The following is a 20,148-nucleotide window of genomic DNA, read 5'->3' on the forward strand; positions in this document are numbered from 1 at the left end:
GGCGCGTCCCGCACTGTTGGGTGCCGCGGCTCTTGAAGCCCCAGCTCCTGGAGGCCTGGGAAAGGCATATGGAGCGGTTCTGCCTTCCGGGCTGCAAAGGGGAGTTGGGAACGTGACTGAATCGTTGACGGCATTGCCAGCCATGGGAAAGCAAAAAGGGCACCGCAACTACTTCCTAATCGCACGATTTGTGCTTCCTTGGGGCCGGCATGTACTGCGTGGAGGGGCCCCACGCACGCCAGAGGGGTGAGCCCTAGGCCTGACACTGACACAGCCAAGCCTCATCCCCGGGCCGTACGGGAAGGCAGGCCCTTCGTATTGGGTACCCCTCAAATTTCTAGTGTGGGACATGCACCCCAAAATCCCCAGAGCGGGGCACGCACCCCCAGTACTGTGTGCGTCCCCATGAGTGTAGGACACCCCCCCCCCCGCAGTCCCCGAGCAGGGCACGCACCCCCAGTACTGTGTGCGTCCCCCATGAGTGTAGGACACCCCCCCCCGCAGTCCCCGAGCAGGGCACGCACCCCCAGTACTGTGTGCGTCCCCCATGAGTGTAGGACACCCCCCCCCCGCAGTCCCCGAGCAGGGCACGCACCCCCAGTACTGTGTGCGCCCCCCATGAGTGTAGGACACCCCCCCCCGCAGTCCCCGAGCAGGGCACGCACCCCCAGTACTGTGTGCGCCCCCCATGAGTGTAGGACACCCCCCCCCCGCAGTCCCCGAGCAGGGCACGCACCCCCAGTACGGTGTGCGTCCTCCATGAGTGTAGGACACCCCCCCCCGCAGTCCCCGAGCAGGGCACGCACCCCCAGTACTGTGTGCGTCCCCCATGAGTGTAGGACACCCCCCCCCCCGCAGTCCCCGAGCAGGGCACGCACCCCCAGTACTGTGTGCGTCCCCCATGAGTGTAGGACACCCCCCCCCGCAGTCCCCGAGCAGGGCACGCACCCCCGGTACTGTGTGCGTCCCCCATGAGTGTAGGACACCCCCCCCCGCAGTCCCCGAGCAGGGCACGCACCCCCGGTACTGTGTGCGTCCCCCATGAGTGTAGGACACCCCCCCCCCGCAGTCCCCGAGCAGGGCACGCACCCCCGGTACTGTGTGCGTCCCCCATGAGTGTAGGACACCCCCCCCCGCAGTCCCCGAGCAGGGCACGCACCCCCGGTACTGTGTGCGTCCCCCATGAGTGTAGGACACCCCCCCCCGCAGTCCCCGAGCAGGGCACGCACCCCCGGTACTGTGTGCGTCCCCCATGAGTGTAGGACACCCCCCCCCGCAGTCCCCGAGCAGGGCACGCACCCCCGGTACTGTGTGCGTCCCCCATGAGTGTAGGACACCCACCCCCGCAGTCCCCGAGCAGGGCACGCACCCCCGGTACTGTGTGCGTCCCCCATGAGTGTAGGACACCCCCCCCCCGCAGTCCCCGAGCAGGGCACGCACCCCCGGTACTGTATGCGTCCCCCATGAGTGTAGGACACCCCCCCCGCAGTCCCCGAGCAGGGCACGCACCCCCGGTACTGTGTGCGTCCCCCATGAGTGTAGGACACCCCCCCCCCGCAGTCCCCGAGCAGGGCACGCACCCCCGGTACTGTGTGCGTCCCCCATGAGTGTAGGACACCCCCCCCCCCGCAGTCCCCGAGCAGGGCACGCACCCCCGGTACTGTGTGCGTCCCCCATGAGTGTAGGACACCCCCCCCAGTCCCCGAGCAGGGCACGCACCCCCAGTACTGTGTGCGTCCCCCATGAGTGTAGGACACCCCCCCCAGTCCCCGAGCAGGGCACGCACCCCCAGTACTGTGTGCGTCCCCCATGAGTGTAGGACACCCCCCCCCCGCAGTCCCCGAGCAGGGCACGCACCCCCGGTACTGTGTGCGTCCCCCATGAGTGTAGGACACCCCCCCCCCGCAGTCCCCGAGCAGGGCACGCACCCCCAGTACTGTGTGCGTCCCCCATGAGTGTAGGACACCCCCCCCCCGCAGTCCCCGAGCAGGGCACGCACCCCCAGTACTGTGTGCGTCCCCCATGAGTGTAGGACACCCCCCCCCCCCGCAGTCCCCGAACAGGGCACGCACCCCCGGTACTGTGTGCGTCCCCCATGAGTGTAGGACACCCCCCCCCCGCAGTCCCCGAGCAGGGCACGCACCCCCGGTGCTGTGTGCGTCCCCCATGAGTGTAGGACACCCCCCCCGCAGTCCCTGAGCAGGGCACGCACCCCCAGTACTGTGTGCGTCCCCCATGAGTGTAGGACACCCCCCCCCCCCCGCAGTCCCCGAGCAGGGCACGCACCCCCGGTACTGTGTGCGTCCCCCATGAGTGTAGGACACCCCCCCCCCGCAGTCCCCGAGCAGGGCACGCACCCCCAGTACTGTGTGCGTCCCCCATGAGTGTAGGACACCCCCCCCCCCCGCAGTCCCCGAGCAGGGCACGCACCCCCAGTACTGTGTGCGTCCCCCATGAGTGTAGGACACCCCCCCCCCGCAGTCCCCGAGCAGGGCACGCACCCCCGGTACTGTGTGCGCCCCCCATGAGTGTAGGACACCCCCCCCCGCAGTCCCCGAGCAGGGCACGCACCCCCAGTACTGTGTGCGTCCCCCATGAGTGTAGGACACCCCCCCCCCGCAGTCCCCGAGCAGGGCACGCACCCCCGGTACTGTGTGCGCCCCCCATGAGTGTAGGATACCCCCCCCCGCAGTCCCCGAGCAGGGCACGCACCCCCGGTACTGTGTGCGCCCCCCATGAGTGTAGGACACCCCCCCCCGCAGTCCCCGAGCAGGGCACGCACCCCCAGTACTGTGTGCGTCCCCCATGAGTGTAGGACACCCCCCCCCGCAGTCCCCGAGCAGGGCACGCACCCCCAGTACTGTGTGCGTCCCCCATGAGTGTAGGACACCCCCCCCCCGCAGTCCCCGAGCAGGGCACGCACCCCCGGTACTGTGTGCGCCCCCCATGAGTGTAGGACACCCCCCCCCGCAGTCCCCGAGCAGGGCACGCACCCCCAGTACTGTGTGCGTCCCCCATGAGTGTAGGACACCCCCCCCCCGCAGTCCCCGAGCAGGGCACGCACCCCCAGTGCTGTGTGCGTCCCCCATGAGTGTAGGACACCCCCCCCCGCAGTCCCCGAGCAGGGCACGCACCCCCAGTACTGTGTGCGTCCCCCATGAGTGTAGGACACCCCCCCCCCGCAGTCCCCGAGCAGGGCACGCACCCCCAGTACTGTGTGCGTCCCCCATGAGTGTAGGACACCCCCCCCGCAGTCCCCGAGCAGGGCACGCACCCCCAGTGCTGTGTGCGTCCCCCATGAGTGTAGGACACCCCCCCCCGCAGTCCCCGAGCAGGGCACGCACCCCCAGTACTGTGTGCGCCCCCCATGAGTGTAGGACACCCCCCCCCCCGCAGTCCCCGAGCAGGGCACGCACCCCCGGTACTGTGTGCGTCCCCCATGAGTGTAGGACACCCCCCCCGCAGTCCCCGAGCAGGGCACGCACCCCCAGTACTGTGTGCGCCCCCCATGAGTGTAGGACACCCCCCCCCCCGCAGTCCCCGAGCAGGGCACGCACCCCCGGTACTGTGTGCGTCCCCCATGAGTGTAGGACACCCCCCCCCGCAGTCCCCGAGCGGGGCACGCACCCCCAGTACTGTGTGCGCCCCCATGAGTGTAGGACACCCCCCCCCGCAGTCCCCGAGCAGGGCACGCACCCCCGGTACTGTGTGCGCCCCCATGAGTGTAGGACACCCCCCCCCCGCAGTCCCCGAGCAGGGCACGCACCCCCAGTACTGTGTGCGTCCCCCATGAGTGTAGGACACCCCCCCCGCAGTCCCCGAGCAGGGCACGCACCCCCAGTACTGTGTGCGTCCCCCATGAGTGTAGGACACCCCCCCCCCCGCAGTCCCCGAGCAGGGCACGCACCCCCGGTACTGTGTGCGCCCCCCATGAGTGTAGGACACCCCCCCCCGCAGTCCCCGAGCAGGGCACGCACCCCCGGTGCTGTGTGCGTCCCCCATGAGTGTAGGACACCCCCCCCCCCCGCAGTCCCCGAGCAGGGCACGCACCCCCGGTACTGTGTGCGTCCCCCATGAGTGTAGGACACCCCCCCCCCGCAGTCCCCGAGCAGGGCACGCACCCCCAGTACTGTGTGCGTCCCCCATGAGTGTAGGACACCCCCCCCCGCAGTCCCCGAGCAGGGCACGCACCCCCGGTACTATGTGCGCCCCCCATGAGTGTAGGACACCCCCCCCCGCAGTCCCCGAGCAAGGCACGCACCCCCAGTACTGTGTGCGTCCCCCATGAGTGTAGGACACCCCCCCCCCCGCAGTCCCCGAGCAGGGCACGCACCCCCGGTACTGTGTGCGCCCCCCATGAGTGTAGGACACCCCCCCCCGCAGTCCCCGAGCAAGGCACGCACCCCCAGTACTGTGTGCGTCCCCCATGAGTGTAGGACACCCCCCCCCCCGCAGTCCCCGAGCAGGGCACGCACCCCCGGTACTATGTGCGCCCCCCATGAGTGTAGGACACCCCCCCCCGCAGTCCCCGAGCAAGGCACGCACCCCCGGTACTGTGTGCGTCCCCCATGAGTGTAGGACACCCCCCCCCCCGCAGTCCCCGAGCAGGGCACGCACCCCCGGTACTATGTGCGCCCCCCATGAGTGTAGGACACCCCCCCCCGCAGTCCCCGAGCAAGGCACGCACCCCCAGTACTGTGTGCGCCCCCCATCAGTGTAGGACACCCCCCCCCCCCGCAGTCCCCGAGCAGGGCACGCACCCCCGGTGCTACATGCACCCGAGTCCCCGGGAGGAGCCCGCAGCCGCAGGCGCAGCGCGCGGACCCCGCCGAGCGCAGCGCGCGCGCAGCCCAGTCCGTCTGCGGCGGGGACGCCCCCGCGCGCGCGGCCGAGCGCTGCGCCCCGGCCCCGGCCCCGGCGGCGCGGCCATGGCGGACAGCGGCAGCGGGGAGGCGGCTCCGGCCGCGCAGCCTGCGGGCTCGGCCTGCGCCCCCGGGCGGTGGGAGCGGCTGCGGCGGCGGGGGGCCGGGCTGGCCGCCGTGCCCTGGGCTCGGGCGCTGGGGCTGCTGGCGGCGCTCGGGCTCCTCTACTGGCTGCGGGTCCCGCTCCGGCTCCGGGACAACCTGGCGGCCGGTGAGAGGCGGGGCCGGGGGAACACGGCGGGGGTTCCCCAGGGCTGTGGGGGCTCCCTGCGGGTGGGGTGGGTTCTCGGGGAGGGGCGGGGGTTCCCCAGAGCTGAGGGAACACGGTGGGAGGGGGTGAGGGTTCCCCAGGGCTGTGGGGGCTCCCTGGGAGTGGGGTGGGGGTTCCCTGGGGCTGAAGATACACTTGGGGGGGGAGGGATCCCCAGGCCTGTGGGGGCTCCCTGGGAGTGGGGTGGGTTCTCGGGGAGGGGCGGGGGTTCCCCAGAGCTGAGGGAACACGGTGGGAGGGGGTGAGGGTTCCCCAGGGCTGTGGGGGCTCCCTGGGAGTGGGGTGGGGGTTCCCTGGGGCTGAAGATACACTTGGGGGGGGAGGGATCCCCAGGCCTGTGGGGGCTCCCTGGGAGTGGGGTGGGTTCTCGGGGAGGGGCGGGGGTTCCCCAGAGCTGAGGGAACACGGTGGGAGGGGGTGAGGGTTCCCCAGGGCTGTGGGGGCTCCCTGGGAGTGGGGTGGGGGTTCCCTGGGGCTGAAGATACACTTGGGGGGGGAGGGATCCCCAGGCCTGTGGGGGCTCCCTGGGAGTGGGGTGGGTTCTCGGGGAGGGGAGGGGGTTCCCCAGAGCTGAGGGAACACGGTGGGAGGGGGCGAGGGTTCCCCAGGGCAGGTGTGCGGGGGCTGGGGTGTGGAGGTGGGGCTGGGGGAACACGTTGCGGGGGGGAGGGATCCCCAGGGCTGTGGGGGCTCCCTGCGGGTGGGGTGGGTTCTCAGGGAGGGGCGGGGGTTCCCCAGAGCTGAGGGAACACGGGGGGGTGAGGGTTCCCCAGGCCTGTGGGGGCTCCCTAGGAGTGGGGTGGGTTCTCGGGGAGGGCGGGGGTTCCCTGGGGCTGGGGGAACACGTTGGGGAGGGTGAGGGTTCCCCAGGCCTGTGGGGGCTCCCTGGGAGTGGGGTGGGTTCTTGGGGAGGGGTGGGGGTTCCCTTGGCTGAGGGAACACTTTGGGGGGGGAGGGTTCCCCAGGCCTGTGGGGGCTCCCTGGGAGTGGGGTGGGTTCTCAGGGAGGGGCAGGGGTTCTCTGGGGCTGAGGGAACACGTTGGGGTGGGGAGGTTTCCCCAGGGCTGTGGGAGCTCCCTGGGAGTGGGGTGGGTTCTTGGGGAGGGGCGGGGGTTCCCTGGGGCTAAGGGAACAATTTGGGGGCGAGGGTTCCCCTGGGGTGAGGGGTGGCTGTAGTGTAGGCAGGAGGGTATTACCTGTAGGTAGTTGCTTTTGGTTTCTGACCCCTTTGCACAATTTCCCATGGGCCCAGAAGAGGTTTCTGATGCACCACCAATCATGAGAAATGTCATTAACTCCAAATAAAAGTAAGTTTTAAAGTTATGTCAGCCCCAGGTTCCTCTCAGCTTGCTCCTCCTGCGCCTGACTGCTGAGGCTGCTTGATAGTTGCCATGGTTTTACAGTCACATTTATGGTTTTTTACCGCCCCACCCCTTGATTTGTGAAAGATCCCACCCACAGTAATGACACTGATTGTAGCGTTCACAAAACTGTCAAATGCACATATTAAACAAACAGGGTGGGTAGGGAAGAAATAATTTTTTTCTTCTAATCTTGTCAAAATCTAGAAGTAATTGGGATTTGTTCTTTGTTTTGTTAGTGCTCATTATAAATAAACCAGCTACAGCAGACTGTCAAGTGTAGCCCAGAAAAGTGGAGCAGGAAGAGACCTTTGCTTTCCTGAAGCATAGGATAGACTGTCAGTTCTGCAGAGTTTTTGGTCTGGTTGTTAATTACACGTGGGCACTACTGGAAATAAAAATACTGCTAGTTTCATGTGCTCTGTATGTTGGCTTGGGCATGATACTTGCAAGGACACCAACCCTTCTGTTTAAAAATGTCTTACCCCTTATTAGGGCCCTACCAAAGTTGCCCTCCATTTTGGTCAATTTCACAGTCATAGGATTTTTAAAATCATAAATTTCATGATTTCAGCTATTTAAATCTGAAATTTCACAGTGTTGTAACTGTAGGGGTCCTGACCCAAAAGGAGTTGGTGGGGGTCCCCAGGTTATTGTAGGGAAGGTTGTGCCACCCTTACTTCTGCACTGCTGCTGGCAGGGCGCTGCCTTCTGAGCTGGGAGCCTGGCCAACAGCCACTGCTCTCTGGCTGCCCAGCTGGAAAGGCAGCGCTGCCTCTTGCAGCAGTGCAGAAGTAAGGGTGGCAATACCGCAATCTCCCTAAAATAACTTTGTGACCCCCCTGCAACTCCCTTTTGGGTCAGGACCCCCAGTTTGAGAAATGCTGGTCTACCCCGGGAAATCTGTATAGTATAGGGTAAAAGCACATAAAAGACCAGATTTCAAGGTCCGTGACTCGTTTTTCATGACCATGAATTTAGTAGGGCTGTTATTGTTTCAAGTAGCATTTAACATGTCTAGAATTGAAAGAGTCTAGAAGAAACAATGCTTTTCCTCTTATTTTCTACTGTGTTTACTCTGTGCATTTGGCAGCTTTTTTGTACAGTTTTCTTTGTGTGGATCTTTCATACATCAGCATGGAAGAATTTTTTTTTAAAAAAGTTGGAATATGTGACTCCAACGTGACAAAATTTTCAGGGAGACTCAGGCAGGTCGAGGAATTGTAACTGCTTTCACACTTTTTTTTCCTCTTCAGATGAAAGCATTTCAAGTTGATGATGTCCAAACTGGGTGAAATTGACCCAATCTGAGTTTCATTTCAGCCCATAGGGTTCTGGACAGCATCTTACAGAGGATGCTGCAATTAGCAGTGGAGATAAGGGAGAAAGCTCTCTTGTCTTCCAGGAGCCAGGGGAAAATGGGAAAAAGCTTCACTCTTCAGGTTTATTAGTTAATTATTAGCCAGAGGCTGATACCAAAGATGGAACCTCCTGAGCGAATGTGCAGGTATGAGCGTTTGGAAAGAAGCTCAGTATGCTCTCCAGCTGCTGGAATGGGGTTGGTGCCTTAACACCTCTTGTTGGGTGTGGTTCAAGCCTCATCTTTTTGTATTAGCTCCTTCCTAGACATTTGGTGTTTATAAACATTTCAAGTGCTGTATAATAACACTTGTAAAATACTTGGAAATTCTTGGATGGATTGGAGCTGCTATCTATTTAGAGATACTAATTATTACTGTCACCCTTAATTTTGGAAACAAACTCAGCAAGCCTTGGCCTTTCCCTAATGAGCTCCTTAATAAATTGCACAAGGCACTTGCTAAGGAACAGATTCAGCAAAATTCATTTGATGCAGTCACTCACCCTTTTGTTAATATTTACAGTCTCATAACATTAACCATTATGAATTAGAGCTTTCTGGTACTAACTTCCAATTTCTGCCTTGCCTAACAAAAATGCCCAATTTCAGTTTCCAAAATTATCCTTAGTGTGGTTTGTTCTTGGTTGAACTTGCAGTTAAGTTGTGTTCAGTGTTGTTTCAACTGCAGTTGTTGCATAAATCCTTTAATAGTGGGTAACTTTTGTTAGTGTAGACAAGGTTTTTGTGTCCCTCCACTGATGACTGCTTCCTGGCTCTTTTTTGTGGCTATCATACAAGACACATTTACCTTCATGTAGATTTTGAAAATGTTCTAATACTTTGTACAATGCTTATGTAAAAAGCAGTTCAAGAAATAAAAGTAAATATCTCCCACTGCCATGGTTTACTTTTGGCCTGGGAAGAGTTGGGTTGATGGTTTAATTGGCATGTTTATTTTGTATGAACTATGTCAATTAGAAGGATTTTACTGGGCCTTAGGTAATGATAGGCTATGGAATACTGGGTAGCATCTCAAGCTCAGTGCTTTGAAATTCACTCAACAAATCCTAGAGATGTTCAGAAATTAAAATTTCCTCTGCGGTTTGTCAATATTGTATGTTTTGTTTGATGCAACTGGAAATGTCCCTTCTGGCCCTGGTTTTGAGTTATTTGGGAGATGGTGGATAACCCTTTGGTAACACAAATGTTCTGGTATTGGAATGGTGGCTGGTGACTGTTAGGCCATGTTCTTTGGTTGTGCCACCGTCAGTTTGAAGGTTCTCGTTACCTTATATCCATAATTTCAGCTCAGTTTGGAATGTCACCTGTGGTTGGGCGTGCTCTGGAATAACTCAACACTACACCCCAGCTGGTCCCACAAAGGGGATCTTTAGTCTGCTTTATTGCAGGTGGGTGAGAAGATGAGATGAAAATTGATATTTTTCTTGAGTCTGTAAGATTCTCTGAGCTGTGGGAGTTTAGCACAAATTTGGTCTAGTGTTCAAATCGGTCTTTTTGTCACATTTCCGAGAACAATATGGTTTTCTAGATAAAGATCTAGAAATAGGTAAAGATTTGGTGAAACTGCAGTGGTCACAAGCATCGTTTAAAAACTGAAGGGACACTAGACCATGGCACTTATTGCTGAACTACATAGGCTTCAGACTTGCTGTCATCAGATGTTTCTTTCTTCTATTTCTCCTTTACTGCGGATCAGTGGCTGGTTAAATAGATTTATGCTGTGAAGGTGGTGGACCTGCTCCTTAAAATTAACTCTTCCAGAAAAGTCTGCAATAGATGATTGCCTCAGTTTTCTTTAGCCAATGGCTAGGTAGTCAGTATATTTAATGTCTCTCTCCACAGCTGTAAAAGATGGATTATTTGTGCAAAAAAAGTTTTGATGTTATGCACTCTGATTCTGGCTTGTGACTTTCCAGTGAAAATTACATATGTTCTTTCCTTCCTGCCCCTCCTCTTTTAAAATACCCTGATGATTGTATTGTTGCTTTTCTGTCTGTTAATCTATTTAAAATGAATTCTTCTCTTCCTGGGAGCATATTTACTTATTGAGGAATTAGTATTCCAACATTTTGGTGTGAAGTTGAATTCAGGATTTTATGATAGTTAGAGAAATTACACTATGTTACTGTAATAGCATCCTCATCTAACAGAGAGTTCATTTTCTGCTTGCAACCCTTGCTGTGATTCCAACATGACTCTTGTCACTCTTCCTGCATGTGTACTAGTTTCTTTTCAAAGGTAAAGCTGGATGTTTCTTGGGTCTGTTTTTCCATTTAGCTGTTGGCCACTGTTTAAATTAGATTTTCAGGTTTTCTCAGAAGCCCATTTTCAACCTGCAGTATTAAACTCAACATATGCTCAGCCTGCAGTAAATATTGGACATTGGAAACAGAGGCTATCTCTGTTATGTAATACTCCAGTTGGTGGTGCTATATGATTCCAGTTTCCTCTGTTACTGCTTCCTGCAGTGGATTAGTAGAACAACTCAGACCAAACATGCCTTTCTTACTTGGAAATGTGAGATTCACTCAGGGTGGTAACATTGAAGAGGTTTCTTCTGTTCTGTAAATACCAAGGAATGGAAGTCTGTGTAAATCTACACAGTACAATGTATTTGAACATAATAACTTTTGGTGCACTCTTTGTTTTGTTGTGCCTTTTTTAATATTTGGGATCTAGCAGCACCTATTTATTGTTGATTGATTATTGATTCTATGTGCCTTTTTAAAACAGAACTTCTGATCATTTTACTTGCTAAGACTTAATAGAAACTTGTATCAAAATAATATAGCTCACTTCTAAATTACAATAAAACATATGATCTGTCAAAATTATTTACTCATTCAATAATCATGCAACTGTTAAGATCCGTTGGTGTAGTGAGAGCATTACAATTTTGCTGTCTGGTCAAAGGATTTGTATAGAATCGTTCTGGTTACAAACACAAGCTGTATTTGATACAGTATCTTCTTTTAACTAACATCTTTCTGCTTGCTGTACTCTTCCATCTGTGAAACTACCAAGGCCCTTGCAAAACCTAAGCAATTTTGGGGGGGGGGGGTGTGTGTAGTGCGCTATATATGGTTGTTTATGTTGCTTTCAAACATATTTGGAATTTTCTAGTTCTGCCTATTGACTGTGCTGTTCTTCCCTCTTAACAGTGACTGTGTTCTTAAGCACTTTGACTCCAAAATTCTACGTTGCACTTACAGGGACTTCATCTCTTATATCTGGACTGATATTTGTAAGTAGATTCCTCTTCTCACTAGAGCTTTTGCATGTCTCTTGTTAAAGTGAGGATGCAAGAAACCCTCCTGTTCTCTGACCAGTCTCTAGGTGGTGTCCTTATACTGTAAAAGAAACGAAGGTGCCTCAGTAGTTTCTGTACACAGGACTCTATCCATTGTTACCCGAAGAGGGTATAGCTATGGTTCCCACAACAACCTTAACTCTGAATTTCCTGAATTTTGTGCTAATTGAATCTCAACCTTCAAAATAGCACATAATTTCCTGTGTTTTAAAGAGGGAAACTCAGTCCCTTTCCCAATGGATAGTTTGCATTACAAAGCCACTGCCACAACTGGCACTCTCTCATTGGCCGTCGCAGCAGCCAGACCACGAAAACTGACCACCTCTCTCACCGTTGGAAGCGGTCCCTTCAAGTCGTGGGTGGTGCGTGCAGAGAAGGCTTGCACTGCTGCCACATTGCACGTGTTCTTTGGACAAATTGACTGCCTTGGGGGGTGAAAGCTTTTCTGGATGTTTCACGAGCACTGAGTTCATTAAAAAGTTACATCTGAAGAGAGGCTCGTGTGGGAGAGGGTTTGGGCTATAAAAGAAATTATTCTTGCTGAACTCTGATAGATCTTTAGCCGTCTGAGATATCAGGCTCTGATCCTGCAGTCAGATCTGTGTGGGCAGATCTGGTTGCAGGATAAGGGCCTTTAGGAACATTCTTTCACTGTCAGACATCACACACAGTTACCAGAATATGCTGAAGCTGTGTTTAGCAGACATTTTGTGTGGCTAAAGTTAAAAGAAAAGAAAAATCTTTTTTTAATGTGAAGGAAGCAATTTGTTTACCATCGCTGCAGGAAGAATGTGGTTTGTGAGTACTGAATGGGGGATTTGGGAAGAGCTGTTTAAGAAGGAGATGGATGATGATGTTTGCCCTAGTCATTTTACATAATTAAGATACAGAAAAATCCCCGCTTTAAAGAAAAAAGTGGATTTTTTTGTTGACATTTAAAATGGATGAGTTATTGCAACATTGCACAATAGGAATGCCGTGTATTCAAATGTGACTTCTCTCTTCATGCTGATGGAAATACCCAGATGAATTGGTCTAGGGTGGTCCTCTACTGAAACTCCCGGAGATCATTACATATAAATGCCTCATAAGGCCTACAGGAGGAAAGAGGAAAGAAATAACACTCTTAACCTTCAGCATCTCATAAATGAACTAAATGACTTCCCTCCCTGGACTCTCACAGGCTATCAACAAAGCATATTGCAGGTGATACAAAATGGGCAAAAAAAGTGAATTTGGAAGAATGAAACCCAAAGCTAGGCCCAGTCATGTAGTCCTTACTTCCAGGGGTAAGTCCCTTTAGCTATGTGCTAAAGTAAGGGCTGCAGGATCCAGACACCTTATTTGCTGTAATTGCTTCAGAAATTAGCATACTTTTGTGGATGATGATCCATTATTAGGCTAAAATCTGACAAATTTCGTAATGTTTTTTCTTCCTTCAGTGTATGGAGAGCCCCATGTCTCTCTTGTTTAGTGGAAGGAAATATAAAAATTAACAATATTTTATATAGATAAATAGTGTCTGTAATCAGTTGCAAAGGGGTGTCCACATGGCTCACATTATTGTTTCATGTCTATTGTGAATACTGGAAACTTGTTGTCCAGTGAAACACTTGGGTGCAATATTTCTCTTGTTCCCATTGCAGATATTCGAATGGTGGTACTTCCAAAAACATGGCACCTCTTTCATTGAGCAGGTGTCTGTGAGCCATTTGAGGCCGCTCATTGGGGGAGTAGAGAATAGTCCTCCAGTGCCAGGTTTTTCAGACAACAACGGAGAAAACGAGACAAACAGGCAGAATTTGTCAGGTAATTCCTTCTAACTTTTGGCTTTACAGGGACATGTTAAGTGTCTCCCCTAAACCCAGAAAGATTTGTTCAAACTAGTTGGATTTCTGTCTTAGAATGGTCTTGGCTTCACGTTAGTGCCTATAGTAACAATCAGACAAAGATGTTCTCTCATTTGGGACCATCAGTACGAGAGAGTTGCAGAAGTGAAGAGAAATGATGATGGAAATCAGTGAAGTAAAATCCGGAATTGCTTTGTGAATACCGTTGCATTTGTTAGAACTGCTGAAAGAAGGAACCTATGTATTGCCTAGTATGTTACATAATGATTAGAAATAAGAGTTTAAGTCAAGAGATTAATACACAGCTTGAATGCAAAAAATAGACTGAAACACACCACTGAATTGTCCCAGTAATACCAGGCTTTTGCAGACACCAACATTTTACGGTTTGCAGGCTCCAAAATTACACAATTTGAGCATTGCTCCGGTTATTCTCGTACAGTGTTTAACCTTCTTCCCAAGTGCTTTTGTATGACAGGAATGCTGGAAACCTCTGGCTTTGGACAAGTCATGTCCAGCAGGAAGTGATCAGGGAATGAATTGAAGTTATGTGGATTTTACAGAAAGGGCTGTAGCTGTTTAAAGACAAGGGATTAATTTTCAGAGTAGCAGCCGTGTTCCGTATCCACAAAAAGAACAGGAGTACTTGTGGCACCTTAGAGACTAACAAATTTATTTGAGCATAAGCTTTCGTGGGCTGCAGCCCACTTGATCAGATGCATGCAGTGGAAAATACAGTAAGACGATTTTATATACACAGAGAACATGAAACAATGGGTCTTACCCATACACACTATAAGGAGAGTGATTTTGGAACTTTATTCAAACTTGAAGTAGTGCTCTTTCATTTTGCAGAGTGCAAAGTATGGAGAAACCCTCTTAATCTTTTCAGAGGAGCAGAATATAGCAGGTATTAATTTCATTTTATTTTCAGTATAACAAGCAATTGTTGAAATGAACTTAGAGCCTACACACACCTTTTTAACTTGTTGCCAGAGCTCTCATCCTTGCACTTCTTGGAAATAATAGTGAGATCCAAAGAGCATCATGGATAATTGTTGGGATTTATACCAGTCCTACACTTAAAAAATATCTCTCCAGAGCTCTAGGCACCTTCATCCCATATTAGAAATTCAAATATTCTTGTAAACAAAGTAACTCTGTAGCTTCCCCAAAGCAAAGAAACAGCTGTTCCAGTGCTCATCGCAACCCTCTTTCTCCAAAATTCTAAAATATCTGCAAACTTGTAAAGATTTGAGCTTTGCAGCATGCCCGGAAAGCTGACAGATTTGGGCTATTTCATTCCAAATCTTGAGGAGTGAGTTCCGAAGTAGAGTCTGTCATATAGAACGCCCTAGTGGAACCCCACACTCCCTTTATAGAGCGGTGGTTTCAGCTTCAGCATTGTCGTTGTCCATAACTCTGACCCTGTTGCACAGGGATAGAGGCATTTCTCAAACAGGCAGTTGCCAAACCATTTTGGCTTTTAGGTTAAAAATTCATGCATTGCCTTATTGCCAGGAAGCCATCTGGTAACCTGTACAGAACACTGGTGTTGCAATCTTATGATTAGAAAATGCAGGTAACAAATGATCCTTCAGTGCTAGCCCCTGTTTCTGAAGACATCAGACATCCCACTGTAACAGCTGTTACCAACACGTTTTGAGACTTTTCTTGCCTTTTGCTAAAGGTACACGTGGGTGACTGGGAAGGAACCGCTTACATACTACGACATGAATTTGTCTGCTCAGGATCATCAGACCTTTTTCACATGTGACACAGACTCTCTTCGTCCTTCAGATACAGGTACTAGCTATTTCTGCATGAAAACAGGGATGTATGTGTGAAATATGGAATGGTTGAAATATCTAAAGTATATTGGAAATATTCACCCTAAGGTGATCCCAACTACTGACTGGAAACCTATAAAGCAATAAGTGCATAATTCAGCAATTTAGGGAGTACAAAATATATGTTTAGTGATACACTTCTGAGTTCTATAGGGAGTGCAGTCTAGAGGTTTAAAGTGATTCCTAAACTCTGCCATTGACTCACTTTGTAACTATGAGCAAGTTACTTCCTGTCTTGTGGCTCAGTTTGCCCATCTATAAAATGGGGATAATGCTAAAGTAACTTACAGGAGTATGATGAGGCTTCATGTTCGCCTAAATGCTCAGAACCTTGGATGAAAGACACACTAAAGACAGTGTGTTGCGTATATGAAATAGTAAGTTGTGAAAATGTTCCTGCTTTTGCAAAAGGTGCTTTAGACTCTACGACATGCTTAGTATTGTAGTTTGGTCTCCTGAAAAATGGTCCCCTCAGCAGCTTTCTGCCCTCGGTACTGTGGTTGGTCATTAGTTCAATACTGACTCAGAAAGAAGAGCGCCTGCTTCCTGCATCACCTAGATCAGTGGTTCTCAAACTTTTTTTTTCACAAACCACTTGAAAATTGCTGAGGGTCTCGGCAGATCACTTAATGATCTTTCCAAATGTTGTTTGTACCGTTAGCTAACTATTGTAAAGCGCTTTGGATGAAAGCGCTATATTAAAACATAATAATTAACGTTTTTTTGTTCTACAGATAAAAGCACACAACTCATATTTTAATATCAGTAGTCTTACCTTTCTGATGCAATGGATGTGCCCTCTCTAGCTGGGGCTGGGAAGGAGGGCCATCTCTCCCCAGCCGCCGCAGCCCTGGAGCTGGGGAAAGTCGCCTCTTTCTCTCTCCGCCACAGCCCAAATTCCCCCCACCCCCTCTTCTCACCCCACTGTCCCCTCCCACCAACCCTCTTTTTCCCCCAAGGCCACCACTTCAACTTACATGTGCGTCTTCTCCAGGGTCCAGGAACCTAATTAGTGGAGCCATGCCTGCGCGGCTCCACTAATTAGGTGGGTGGCCCTTCATTCTCTTGTGTGTGACTGCCCAGGCACGCACCTTAGAGGGAACTATCCGTGGACCACCTGAATGGAGCTCATGGACCACGGTTTGAGAACCTCTGACCTAGACATTCCTTGGAGTTCTCCCATTGAACAGGCTGTGTCCAACCCTGCTTAGCTTGAGATCTGATGAGTTTTCAGCTCAAGATGGTTTGGCATCCAGAATACAGGACTAAAACTCTTGTCATATAATAGAGCTATGGTTGCAACTTTGTTGGTGTTTTAGTATAGATTGCAGAATTACATTTGTTAAGGGATATGGTAAGAGACTCTTGTTTTTGTTTACTTTGTTGTTTGTAATACATTTCAGAAGTTTGAAAATAACATCTTTCCTTGTTTGTCTTCAATCAGTTTCTTATTAAACTAGCCCACAGGACTTTCCCTTTGATTACATTTACAACATCATGGAGGTAAACAGTGCTTCACAGTTTGGTGAAAAGGGAGATCTTGTGTTGTCTCGGTTTGCTGTGCATCTAGAAAACCAAATATTGTAGGATAATGCATAAACTAGGCATTACAGGATTGTTTTTTCCTAATTATATATTTTTAAAACCTGGACTGTGTTCTCCACTAGTTTAATGTCTTTAAAGAAGTTCACAGTTGGGGCCATAACTAATGAACAGTCATGTCTCTTTAAGTGTATTGTAATGTTACAACATTTTTGTACAGTTAGTATGCCCTACCTGGCTATTGTCAGATGAGGTGCTAACTCTTATCAATTTGTCAAGTTCAGGAAGCGTTAGCTGTCAGCTAGCTGGTGACATGTTTGATATGAGGAATGTATTTTTGTTGCACAAATGGAGTATATTGTCTCGTCTTTTAAGCCAAGACTAATATTTTGTTTCCAAAGGAAAACTCAAATATTTTCCACATTATTCTTACTGGACAGTTGCAGTTTTTGTTCCAAAAGAAACATGTATAGATTCTCCAGTTTTTCTTATCAAACTTGAGCGAGGCCAGATATTCAGTTCCATGAACCAACAGTTTTGGAGTCTTTTCAGAAATGCTGTTGGGTGTGAAGACTCTAATTCTGCCTAGGAAATGGTAGTGGTAAGAACATTGCCCTTCTTTTGGGTAAAGTGGGCTCTTAAATTTGGGTTCCATTTTTTCATAATGTGGGCTGATGTTGTCCAGAGATGTGCTGTGCTGAATTGGTTCTCTTCCCACTCCTCCTCTTGCTGTAATTCTTTTACAGAAAATTAGAATTCAGACAAACCTCCTAGATTCAAACATAGTTTAGATAAAGAGCATGTTCTGATCTGTGTGTATTTTTAGCAGCTTCGTAGCACCTTTCAACAAGATGATAAACAGTAACAGTATATTTTGAATTGGCTGTAACATGTTATGCCACTCGAATTTGCTCTTGCTTTCTAACCCAAACTTTAAAAGGGATTGCTTAACCGTGTATAATCTGTTAAATAACAGCTTTGAGAAGGCACTTACTCAAGGATTTAACACCACAAAACTGCACCAGAACAATAATTTTTTTTATTATGTCTTTCCTTAAAAGAAAAGTATTGTCAATAAAAAACAAAAACTAGGATTTCATGCAGGACTGTGCCAGGGCCGCTGTCAGTGCATGCAAAAAACAGTGTGCACCAATCGAGTAATTGTACACCAGTCTGTATGTGCACAGGAACTATGTGATTTGCATATAAAATGGGTTTTAAATGAACAATGAATAATCTCCTTGCAGATATTCCCATTTTAAGTGGAATTTGTAATCTAATCAGATGTCATAATATTCTGTTGGTGGTGGAAGGATTTCCTCAGGATTTAAATCTCCTTTTGCTGCATGCATCTGAGGGAAGAATAGAGTCAAGCTCAGAGTACAAATGATTGTTGGTCAAGTGGAGCTGATGTATAAATAACCTAAGTGTTAACTTCTTAAAAAGCTCTAGTTTTCATGGATGGTTAACTGTATATTTCATGCATAAGCATTTCTGTTCATGATCTGTTTTAAAACATTTTTCCAACAGTTATGCAGAAGGCATGGCGAGAGAGAAACCCTCAAGCTCGAATCAAAGCAGCGTATCAAGCTTTAGAGTTAAATAATGAGTAAGTTTGAAATTAATATAAACATAAATCTAAGTTCTGGCATAAAAAAAACAAAGTGCTTTACCCAGGACACACTGTCACTTTTTGTTTAAATTTAGAATTAGCAAGAAGGAATGTCTTCGAATAGTGTGAGGGTTTTCCTGTATGCATCAATTAGAAATAAATGTGGCTATCGGAGTACTTTGCAGCACTTAGCTCAGGTTTGATTAAAAGATAGCTTTTGGCCTGCGTATCTTTTAATTTTTAAAAAGAGTACATTAGTTTGATTTGTGCCATTTCTGTCTTTGGGTCACTAGAAATAACGTACACAAGGAGAAAAAACTTATTTTGAGGTGAAACAAAGTAAGTCTTCATAAGCAGTCTTGTTATTGCAATATCATTATTGATTCCCAATAACGTTGTAATCAGACTTACAGATTTCATGGCCACAAAGAACCATTTTCGACATTGTCACACTACCTTTTCATTGTTTTTGAGAAAATAATTTTCCTTGCTGCAACAAACTTATTTTTCCATTTGAGACATTTACCTTAAGTTCTTAAAACTGTAAAGGCTTCTGTTTTCCTAGCACTTGTCACTTGACTGTAGTCCAGTGAATACTCTGCTAGGTACCATGTATTTCACTGGGTGTTTGATAAGGATTCTTACATACTTAATTTTTGTTCATTAGTAATGGGTTTTCATAAACGTTCAAGTGCTACATACAGGACAAAACCTGTAGATACCTTTGATGCCGTTACTTTCTTGTGCAAAAAATCCTTACAACTGACTTCCGTCTGAGTAGTTTGTGGCTTTCTTGTTTTTGTTTCCATTACAGTTGTGCCACTGCATATGTTCTCCTAGCCGAGGAAGAAGCAACAACTATTACAGATGCTGAGAAGTATTTTAAGCAGGCGCTAAAAGCAGGAGAAACAGTTTTCAGAAAATCTCAGCACTGCCATCCCCAAAACTCCCAGCATGAAGCGCAGCTTAGTAAGCACCTTGGCACTGACTAGTTAAACAGATTTTTCTGTTTGAGCACAAAAGCAAAATGAAAGAAATGTGATTGTTTTTAGGGTAGCAGTTGAAACACCAAACCCAGATAAGGAGAATCGCTGTTAGTACTTATTCTGTAATTACACTTTAGCATGATATGCTGTATGAATTTTATATGGTCTTCATATGAGTAAGTCTATAAAAAAGCAGATAGAGCGTGTAGTCATCACAGTAGCGTATGTCACTCTGCCTTGGTGGGCCTCTGCAAACATGTGGCAGTATATCTTAATGTCTTGATCTGATACTCTGGTGGTGGGGAATAATAGAAGGATTAGTAAGCGTTAATGGTGCAGTTCACCACTAGTTTTATCCCACCCAACAGATGGAAAGAAACTCAAAAGTTCTTGCCATATGATGACTGGGAACCAAACTGAAGTGAATTGCTGGGTTTGGTCTTGGTGGACCACTGCCAGAATTTGGGCTGGGAAGGTATAGGTGATTATTCCATACTCTTACTACTTCTCTCTGCTGCTGGTTAGGGAAAGGGTGGTGTGCATTCTCTCTTGGAGAATAATGTCATCTCATGCCATTTTAGGCACTCTATTAGAGAGATGTCCACAACACATCCCGCAGCCCTTTTTTATTACTCCCTTTCTGCAACTAAGCATATCTTAACATAATAAAGATTGAAAGTGAGTTTTTAGAATGGAGATTGTTTTATTTTGTTACTCAGGAAGAGACACCAATGTGTTGGTTTACGTGAAAAGGAGACTAGCCATGTGTGCAAGAAAACTTGGAAGAATAAAAGAAGCAGTAAAAATGATGAGAGATGTAAGTCATTTTAAATAAAACGTAAACAACTTGGGTAACCACAGTGGAGGGGATGGAACAATTAGGTTGTGACTGAGTTTCATAGTGAGATACGAATGTTTTCAACAAAATTTTAGTTTTTGATATCTGTGAAGTATATATGTACATAATATGGCTAATGTATTTAGAGTTTTACCTTCCATTTCCCCTTTTGTTTGGCTTGATGATTAACTTGTTAAAGTAGCTAAACTATATGCTTCGTACTAT

General features: G+C 49.5%; 1 protein-coding gene across 9 annotated transcripts in view; it reads left to right on the forward strand.

Moving 5' to 3' along the window:
* Positions 1-38: 38 nt before the first annotated feature.
* Positions 39-20,148, forward strand: part of ST7L (suppression of tumorigenicity 7 like) — a 42,670-nt gene continuing 22,560 nt past the window's right edge. The window contains exons 1-9 of one of the 9 annotated variants that reach the window (XM_077839135.1): positions 5,063-5,133; positions 6,446-6,500; positions 11,097-11,179; positions 12,892-13,054; positions 13,933-14,005; positions 14,786-14,901; positions 18,018-18,096; positions 18,914-19,068; positions 19,805-19,902. In XM_077839135.1, the coding sequence (XP_077695261.1) occupies positions 6,479-6,500; positions 11,097-11,179; positions 12,892-13,054; positions 13,933-14,005; positions 14,786-14,901; positions 18,018-18,096; positions 18,914-19,068; positions 19,805-19,902 (789 nt within the window). In that variant the 5' untranslated portion in view covers positions 5,063-5,133; positions 6,446-6,478. Of the gene's footprint in view, positions 247-5,062; positions 5,134-6,360; positions 6,501-11,096; positions 11,180-12,891; positions 13,055-13,932; positions 14,006-14,785; positions 14,902-18,017; positions 18,097-18,913; positions 19,069-19,804; positions 19,903-20,148 lie in introns of those variants that run through there. The other 8 variants (XM_077839138.1, XM_077839140.1, XM_077839139.1 and 5 more) reach the window with 8 other exon arrangements.

The sequence above is a fragment of the Eretmochelys imbricata genome, chromosome 21 (genome assembly GCF_965152235.1).
Source record: "Eretmochelys imbricata isolate rEreImb1 chromosome 21, rEreImb1.hap1, whole genome shotgun sequence".
NCBI classification, from domain to species: domain Eukaryota; kingdom Metazoa; phylum Chordata; order Testudines; family Cheloniidae; genus Eretmochelys; species Eretmochelys imbricata.